Genomic DNA, 10000 nt, shown 5'->3' with positions numbered 1-10000 from the left:
TGCCCCCCTTGGTATTCCCCAAATCTGCGTTAGTTGTGTACGTAGTACGTACTGTTCAATGGGGGAGGTAGATGGACACTCCCAACTGAGATCGCTCCCGGACGTGTAGTCCCAGGTGTTTCTATCACTCCCGGACGTGTAGTCCCACCCGATTATATTTCACGTATTATCATACACTGCCACATACAAGCAATTTAGGGTTAGGTTTAGGTTTAGGGTTAGGGTTAGGGTTAGAAACAAAAAACTAACATCAAAAAGATAACTAGCTCCGTTATATGGCGGTGGGATCGATAGTCTGGCTCGTGGGAGCGAGCCGACCGGGGAGCGTCCTGCGTTGGGAGCGACAATCAGGGAATCTCTTAATGGGTAATCCTCTGCTTTATCAAGTATTGAGCAATTGTTTTTTTCTACTTTTAACTTGCATTTGCCACATAATCATGCGTGGGTGCGTCTTTGGCATAAGAGACATTATTTCCGAGTGTTTTGAGAACCCATAGTGTACCACTGCCTTTCTGCCTGTCAGTTATATAGCTATTTTATGCTAGGTTACGACAGACAGCTAGTTCAATAACACTGGACGTGGCTGGCTATTTTGGACTTCGTTGATGGCTAGCACTTGGGATATTTACTCCCTCAAACCAACACATTTTGTGAAACCCTAGCAATCGGACGTCTGTTTGTTTTATTTCACGTCATTTAAGTAGTTTTTGGTTACCCCCTGTCCAGTTGCCTGCGTGATTTCCCTTGATAGTATCCACTTCAAATGAGAAGCTTGTTCAATGCAGCTGAACCAAAATGCCTGTAAGTTTTTTGACACCAATAGTAAACACATCCATTTTAAATAAGATGTATTGTGGCATTATATTTTGTTTTCAAAATCGCATTTGTTGACAACAGCCAAGCGATTACAGTTTGTTTCGCCAGTGAAGTAATGAAGAGAGAGACACGAGAGAGGGTTGGGGAGACAAGGGGTTCCTTCCTCGCGTGACACTATGCGTGGCTGTGCTTGGAGTGAGACAGAGGAGGTCCTCTCAATATTTTTGTCGCCAGTCGCCACTGTATATTTAGTTATACAAAAAACAACAACAGTCAATTGTATAAATAATGGATATGGGATATTATGTAGCCAGCAGGCTACTTTAATTTCTACCACAGCAACTTTCTTCTGATCATAACAACATGGCGAACAGCAGACAAGAGATCCTATTTGTGCAGCATCCTGATTAGTGATTGATGGTTGGGATATGTCATTCATATTTGGCACTGCATCAAAGATTTTATCAACCATCTCTGACTGTAGCTTTCTTCTGATCATATGAATTAGGCCTACTAAGCAAAGGGTATGAATGTTTTTAATTAATTAATTAATTAACTCATCTTTGCTTTATTGCTATATGCCACATTACAAATGGAGATTTTCTGACAGCTTGACTTTAGCCTGATTGGGAAAATGCATTCTCTAAAACTCTGATGTGAGTTTGCTGCCAAGCCATTTGAACATTAACTGAGGTTTTTTTATATCAGGTTCAAAAACTTGATTGTGCAGGTCACCAAAGAGAGATCCAAGACCAAGGAGGTACAGGTGATGAGAGAAAGACGGGTGTCCAGAGAGAAAGACGAGGAAGCACAGATGAGAGGGAGAGAGAAGGAGGTGACAAAGGAGGTGAACCAGTTCAAGAGATAGAGTATGAAGGTGTCAGAGGAGGTGCAGCAGTTGAAGGAGAGAGAGGCAACGGAGGAGATGTAGCAGTTGAGCAACAGAAAGGAGGTGATGGAGGAAGTGCATCAGTTGAAGACAGAGGGAGAGAACGAGGCGAAGGAGAATCGGATGACCAAAAACAGGGAGAGAGAGTACAGAGAGAGACAGCGCAGGAGGCACAAATGACCAGGTAACATACATAACTGTACATGCAAATACTGAAGAAAACTGTTCAGCCATTTAATTCATTTAGATGGAAATCTTGACCCCCCCAATTGTCAGCATAAAGTTACGCCCTTGTAGGCAGGCCCACTGACATGGAGGGGGGACAAACAGGTATATTGTCCTGGGCCCAGGGAGATAGGGGAGGGCAAGAATTGGGTTCCCATTACATTGTATGTATTGGGTTGGGGGGCCCTTTCAGATGACTTTGTCCTGGGCCCACAAAAGGCTGTCAGTGGCCCTGGGTATAGGCCCTCTATAAGACTCCATATATGTTCGTATCAATGAAAAGAAGCCAATTTCCCTCTTCATGTGTACCTACAAGCCTCCAAAAGCACATGTTAGTATCAGTGGGCAAATAAGGCAATTTTCCTCGTTCTCCGTATATGTTAACATCTTTGGGAGAGAAATAAAAAACTATCTAATGTTCCTCTTGAAGGCACATTTTAGTGTGGAGACTTCCTTTGGAGGAAGCTAAGACCTCTAAAAGTCATTAACGCTCTTGTACACAGAGCAGACCCATGCGCTTGTCTGTGAGTTATGCTAAAACCACTGAAACAGGATCCCGGAGAGGAGAGCTAATGGGATCAGGTCTAACAGAGGAGAGCTAATGGAAGCCCTTGTCTTGTACTGTAAACACATCATAAAGCATGTACAGTATGTACATACGAACACATACATGCACACACGCAAGGACACACGCACAAACACAAAACCCTGAGCCCTCCAACACACTTTAAGAAAACAAACAAAAACAAAAACAAAATGGAATAAATAAATAAAAAACACTTGGCAAGTCACACTATTGACACACATGTAAAAACACAACACACAATCACAGAGGCACATGCATACAGACACAGCATAAGCAGAAGGAGTAGAAGAGGTCATACTTCTTTGGGGACACCGACTCCTCCAGCATGGTAGACTCCTCATCTCCGTCCAGGCCAAAGCGATCTTTACTCTGCTTCTGTAACAGAAAAAAAACAACCAGCATGAGAAACAAAATAAAGCAATTTGATCAGATTGATCAGATGATCAAATTGATCGAATTTATGCGTCATAATTGAATGTGTTGTTTCATTATACTTTCTGTTGTTGTTATTGATCATAAAGCACTGCGATAGGTCACTTATTAAGAAGAATAGAAGGACAAGGCATTGCCATAAGGCACTAGCCTGATTATCAGCGACTTTAAAATCTCTGAGAATTGTACAAGCAACGGCGAAGGAGTTGTGTCACTAGGAGGACGTCGCCTGGCTAGTCTGAGGCTAGGAGGGAAAAAAGAGAAGAAAAGAAAGAGGGGAAACAAAGAGAGATGTGGGTAGGCGCGGGCTGTTTCCAGGAACAGTATATTTTAATTGAGGTGCTCTGGCAGAGGTTTGACCTCTACAGTACTGAGAGATGATAACATGGAGGCTTCCTTCATATCAGCTACAACCGTGGTCCTTTAAAGGGACACTGTGCAGGAAATGGTTAAAAAAGGTACTGCAACTATGCTGCTCATTGAAACTGGGCTGCCTATTGTCAAATTTGATCTTTATATGATTAAGTAATAAACAAATATTTCCTAGTATGGTCCAAGTAGGCTATTTTTGGAAATGTCGAGTGTGTGTGATGGTGCTTTAGAGTGAATAGCAGGCTCTGTCTTGTACTAGTGTGGTGGTAGTGGTGGTGATGGGGATGTGGGTGAATTCTCATTGGACTGTGTATGCAGTGATAACAATAAGGGCTTTCCATTTCTACGTCTAGTCCATGTGGCACTTGCCTTCTTGAGGATGATGTCGATGTATCCGGCGATGAGCTGTGAGATCTGCTCTCCTTCTGTGGTCTGGACAGAGTAATAGCTCTCCTGGTACTCGCCAAAGTCCTGAGGAGAGAGGATGCATGTCAATAGGTTGGATAACGAAGCGCATACATGCACACACAGACACACACATTTGTGAATGTTGAGTGTTTTGGCAATCTCTGGTATGCGTGTGTGTGTGTGTGTGTGTGTGTGTGTGTGTGGCATGGCATCATAAATAAATAATATCATTAGCTAAAGCAGGGCATAATTACATACACTGTGTGTGTGTGTGTGTGTGTGTGTGTGTGTGTGTGTGTGTGTGTGTGTGTGTGTGTGTGTGTGTGCGTGTGTGCGTGTGTGTGCGCGTGTGTGTGTGCATGTGTGCGTGTGTGTGTGTGTGTGTGTGTGTGTGTCTGTGTGTGTGTGTGTGTGTGTGTGTGTGTGTGTGTGTGTGTGTACGTGTGTGTGTGTACGTGTGTGCGTGCGTGTGCGTGCGTGTGGATGTGTGCGTGTGGATGTGTGCGTGCTTATGTGTGTGTGTGTGTGTGTGTGTGTCCGTGTGTTTTGTTTCATATGTTGAGTGTATGTAGCCACTGGTTCCCTGGAGGTTTGCGTGGCTAGTTGTGTAGTTTTAATGTTTGATGTTGGAGCTGAAGGTCAGATGCATATCAGCTTTCACATGGAGCACTTTAAGGCTGTTTCCCTCCAACATGGCCAACTGTTTGCCTGCCGCTTTTAGATAATGCAATTCAAGGCTATTCCCTGCTAACATGGGCTCCTGTGTTCTTTCTAGACCAAAACAAAACAATCAAAACCCTTAACCCCTTAAGACTTGCCCCCCTATTATACTTAAGCGATAAGCAGAATGGTAATGACCAATTCGTAATGCATAATTCGTAAAGGCCCTGTGCATCATAGTGCTGTAGTACTATGGTAGTTTTTTCATTGACTATTACAACGTTCCCCGTGGTGGAACAGTGTGAGTAAAAGGGCCTACGTTAATAAAGTGATGAGTTCCGTTTCATAACTATGCCCTGCAAAATGACTTAATCTGCAGTATGTATTACTGGGGGTCAATTTTTTTGAGTATATACATCAGTATATTAATTCAAGATTTCATTATGCCGTTTAACAATTTGGTCACAAATGTACATACTGTATGCACAAACATAAAACCAACAACCAGTTTGATGGCTTTTGTTCTAAACAAGGAGGAAATGTCAGAGGAAAAGGAGAATTAAAGATGATCTCATCAATTCTGTGTTCTGATTTTGAGCATAGTTTACTTCACTCGCCTGTCCATCAGCCCTCGATCTCTAACCCCCCCTCATCCCCTGAGGCGCATGCATTAGTGGGGCCATTACTGCAAGCAGGAACTGGGATCAAGCCATTTGCCAGTTTAATTACAAAATAAACATAAAACTAAAAAAAATGGTGGTTTTGATCTGAATGATGAGAAGAAATCATAGATGATGTAATCAATATTGCGTTATGATTTTGAGGAGTTTACTTCACCCCCAGTCCACAGTACCAGCCTCCAATATTTACCCCTGTATCCCCACTTGGTCCCCTGTGGTGCATGTATTAGTGGGGCTTTTGACAGCTTTGGCTAGGCCGGAGACAAAGTCAGCTGAAAGCCCCCCTACCCCCAATACTCAATGTAATGGAGACCCAATTCTAGGCAGTGCCTCTCCCTGGGCCCGGCCTGGGAGTACTGGCCCCTTTGTTCCCCCCCAGGTCCGCTTCGCTGTCCTTAGCAGTGCACACTTCAAAAGACTTGAGGGGCCGTGTGGGATCGTAGGAACTCCACGCAGATCAATGCTGGCAAATGAGGCGGCGTACGCCCATGCATTCAGAAGAGAACCAGCGCTGCTGAGTACACCCATGCATTCATAAGAGAACCAACGCTGCTTTCTAATTCACTCACAGCATTCCTCTGAAGCACGCGTGCCTCTACAAACCCCCCACAGAACAAGCGCATGGCATCATAAATAAATAATATCATTAGCGAAAGCAGGGCATAATTACATAGGCTACTAGTGTGTGTGTGTGTGTGTGTGTGTGTGTGTGTGTGTGTGTGTGTGTGTGTGTGTGTGTGTGTGTGTGTGTGTGTGTGTGTGTGTGTGTGTGTGTGTGTGTGTGTGTGTGTGTGTGTGTGTGTGTGTGTGTGTGTGTGTGTGTGTGTGTGTGTGTAGAGTGGGTATGAGTGTGTACATCAGTGCACACATGCAAGCACATATGAATCATTAGTCACATTAATACCAGATGATTTTTCTATTTATTTATTTCCATATGTATTTATGTTTTAGCTAAAGCTGTGCTTTTATTGCCATCGCAAATTAACTGATGTCCATCATCAACCTTCATGAACTCCTCTTTAATCCTTATTATCGCTAGCCTGGCTCTCATTCAGACCCTTCGTGCGTTTACGCTCAACTTTGTGAGCTCGCACGAGGGTCTGGAAATACTAGTCGCGCCCGAATGGAATCAGAAATTTCACAGCCTGTCCAATCAGAATCGCGGGGCGGGGTCAGTGATTGAAGTAGTACGTGATTAAAAAAAGCCATGCGAATTCTCCAATCAGGTTCGAGCTGTTTTGAACACACCGACGCCTTTCCAGAGCTAAGTCATGGGTGAGCGGTTAGGGCGTCAGACTTGCATCCCAGAGGTTGCCGGTTCGACTCCCGACCCGCCAGGTTGGTGGGGGGAGTAATCAACCAGTGCTCTCCCCCATCCTCCTCCATGACTGAGGTACCCTGAGCATGGTACCGTCCCACCGCACTGCTCCCCATGGGGCGCCACTGAGGGCTGCCCCCTTGCACGGGTGAGGCATAAATGTAATTTCGTTGTGTGCAGTGTGCAGTGTTCACTTGTGTGCTGTGGAGTGCTGTGTCACAATGACATTGGGAGTTGGAATTTCCCAATGGGCTTTCACTTTCACTTTTAAGCGATTAACAATGTCAACCATCGCGTGAGAACCAGGTTATATTATCGCCATCAAGAGGAGAAAAAAAACAGTCTTAAGATCGCAATCAGGAGTTTAAAAACTAAGCCACTAAGCCAAATCTAGCCACACTATCACTATTGGAGTTAAAAAAAAATTACCCCAGTATCACTATTGCAGTAAAAAAAAAACACAGAGAGCCGCATTACAACAATTGCAGTAAAAAAAAGAAGACACTAGCCATAGTATTACTATTTGACGCACTATTGGAGTTCAACTACACACACAGAGACACACTAGCCGCACTGCTCTGGGTAAAAACCAGCAACTCTGCCCCATATTTGTGCTGTGATGTCAGCACGCCCTCTCCTCTCCTCTCCTCTCCTCTCCTCTCCTCTCCTCTCCTCTCCTCTCCTCTCCCCTCCTCTCCCCTCCTCTCCCCTCCTCTCCTCTCCTCTCCTCTCCTCTGTCTGGCCATCGGTATGCGGGGGGGTGAGTGAACCTGAAGCCCGGGGGCCGGGACGCTCAGACTTACTACACGGGGGGGGTCCCCCCCACTTTAACATGTCGCCTCACATTACGAGCTGCACGCAGGATGAAAGGGCTTGCTGTACATTCCTACAGGGGTTAGTGTGTTACGTGGAGCACTAGAGAGAGAGAGAGAGAGAGAGAGAGAGAGAGAGAGAGAGAGAGAGGAAGAGTGGGAGAGGGAGAGGGTTAGTGTGTTACGTGGAGCGCTAGAGAGAGAGAGAGAGGGAGAGTGAGAGGGGAAGGGAGAAAGAGAGAGAGCGAGAGAGAGAGCGAGAGAGAGAGAGGAACAGAGGGAGAGAGAGAGAGAGAGAGAGAGAGAGAGAGAGAGAGAGAGAGACAGACAGACAGAGGGAGAGGGAGAGGGAGAGGGAGAGGGAGAGAGAGAGAGAGAGAGAGAGAGAGAGAGAGAGAGAGAGAGAGAGAGAGAGAAGGGTGAGGGGTGCAAGCTGAGGTGGAAGGTTGAAGGGAGAACATGGGTTCTAGAACACGAGGGTTGGCGTGACGATGACTATGAGAGACAGATGGACTTTGCACAGTCCAGCACTTTAACCATCAGACCATAGACGCCAGCCCTAACTCTCCCCAACTCCAAAACACCCAGAGTGCCCTGAGCAAAAACCCACAGCCCTTCAAACATGCTCTACCCCTCACCCCTCCTGCCCTTAACACACGCTCTAGTCGCCCCCCCCCCACCCCCCCCCCCCTCCCCACCCCCCCCCCCCCCCCCCCCCCCCCCCCCCCCCCCCCCCCCCCCCCACCCCCCCCCCCCCCCCCCCCCCCCCCCCCCACCCCCCCCCCCCCCCCCCCCCCCCCGCCCCCCCCCCCCCCCCCCCCCCCCCCCACCCCCCCCCCCCCCCCCCCCCCCCCCCCCCCCCCCCCCCCCCTCCCCCCCCGAGACCTACTGACAAATCCCACATATTTGAGGGAGAGAGAATGCCCTTACTTCCTCCCTCCTCCAAAACACCCTCTGCCCTTCCACCCTACCCTCTGCCCTCACCTCTTCCCTCACCTCTTCATCTCCTCACACACCCCGCACCTCCCTCACACCCGTTTCCCCTGCCCAAAGTCCACCAGTCCCACAGAGAAATCTCCCACAACTAAATGAGATGCTTTCTTATAAGCTGTTCACCTTTCCATCCCCTCCCCTGCCCATACAACCATATCCTTGTATACCATCCCTCCACCTCCTTCCACAACCTTCTATAATACAACCCCCCTCCCCGTACTTTCCACATTCACCTATATACCACATCTTTACCACAACCCTTCCTAGGTCCCCCAATGCCTCGCTGTTACCATGACAACCATACACTCAACACCACCCCACGTCACACCCTTATTTCTACACCCCAAAAGTACCCCCGCCCCACCCCCCGGTCTTACCACCTCTTGCCCTTTTGCCTTTGTACCTCTTGCTCTTACCACCACATTCCTCCACCCCTCCTTTCCACCCCTGCCCCACCCCCTTCTCTGTACCGCCCTTCCTAGCCCCCCAAAACAGCCCCTCACCTCACCTCTCCTGCCCCCACCTGCAATCCATACAGGGGTGCTGGCAGCTTTTACCAAAGCCAGCACCCCCACTCTCACCCCTCCTGCCCCAAGCCAGCAACCCCACTCTCACCCCTCCTGCCCCAAGCCAGCAACCCCACTCTCACCCCTCCTGCCTCCACTTCAGACCAAATCCATATACCCCTACTCTCACCCCTCCTGCCCCAAGCCAGCAACCCCACTCTCACCCCTCCTGCCCTCAGCCCAAATCCAGCACCCCCTCTGACAAATCCACTTATCTGCAGGAAGAGGAATGCGTTACCCTGGGGAGCTGGAGCTGCTGGAGTCAATGACTGGTATTGGTAGTTGAGACTGGAGAGTACTCTAGTCCTAACCAGGGTTTATTACAGCACATTTACAGTGCATTACATTACATAACATTACGTGACATTATGATAATTAGAATGTGCAGGGCCCAAACGAAACAAAAAAACTAGTGTGGCGGACTGTGTTTTTTTGTTTGTTCTTCTAAACTTGGACTTTACTATATGCTGTGTGTATATGTGTGTGTGTGTGTGTGTGTGTGTGTGTGTGTGTGTGTGTGTGTACTAGGGTGAAGCTCTTAGGCGAGGCAGCCAATCTCTTGATGGTGGTGAGGGGTGTGTGTGTGTGTGTGTGTGTGTGTGTGTGTGTGTGTGTGTGTGTGTGTGTGTGTGTGTGTGTGTGTGTGTGTGTGTGTGTGTGTGTGTGAGTACCAGTGTGAAGCTCTTGGGGGACGCCGCCCATCTCTTGACGGTGGTAAGAGGTGTGTGTGTGTGTGTGTGTGTGTGTGTGTGTGTGTGTGTGTGTGTGTGTGTGTGTGTGTGTGTGTGTGTGTGTGTGTGTGTGTGTGTGTGTGTACCAGTGTAAAGCTCTTGGGGGAGGCGGCCCATCTCTTGACGGTGGTGAGGGGTGTGTGTGTGTGTGTGTGTGTGTGTGTGTGTGTGTGTGTGTGTGTGTGTATGTGTGTGTACAAGTTTACCAGTGTAAAGCTCTTGGGGGACGCGGCCCATCTCTTGACGGTGGTGAGAGGTGTGTGTGTGTGTGTGTGTGTGTGTGTGTGTGTGTGTGTGGACAAGTTTACCAGTGTAAAGCTCTTGGGTGAGGGGCGTGTGTGTGTGTGTGTGTGTGTGTGTGTGTGTGTGTGTGTGTGTGTGTGTGTGCGTGTGTGGTGTGTGTGTTGTGTGTGTGTGTGTGTGTGTGTGTGTGTGTGTACCAGTGTGAAGCTCTTGGGCGAGGCAGCCCATCTCTTGACGGTGGTGAGAGGTGAGAGGTGCGTGTGTGTGTG

At 48.0% G+C, this 10000-nt stretch overlaps 1 protein-coding gene across 1 annotated transcript in view; it reads right to left on the bottom strand.

The window, feature by feature from the left end:
- tln2b (talin 2b) overlaps positions 1 to 10000 on the bottom strand; it is a 351125-nt gene that overhangs the window by 149434 nt on the left and 191691 nt on the right. Inside the window, exons 12-13 of the mRNA XM_063197707.1 lie at positions 3690 to 3791; positions 2815 to 2891 (exon numbers count right to left, since the gene is read on the bottom strand). Of these exons, the coding sequence (XP_063053777.1) occupies positions 2815 to 2891; positions 3690 to 3791 (179 nt within the window). The remainder of the gene's footprint in view (positions 1 to 2814; positions 2892 to 3689; positions 3792 to 10000) is intronic.

Source organism: Engraulis encrasicolus, chromosome 4, assembly GCF_034702125.1.
Source record: "Engraulis encrasicolus isolate BLACKSEA-1 chromosome 4, IST_EnEncr_1.0, whole genome shotgun sequence".
In the NCBI taxonomy this organism is placed as follows: domain Eukaryota; kingdom Metazoa; phylum Chordata; class Actinopteri; order Clupeiformes; family Engraulidae; genus Engraulis; species Engraulis encrasicolus.
This window is presented reverse-complemented; position numbering and strand designations above follow the sequence as displayed.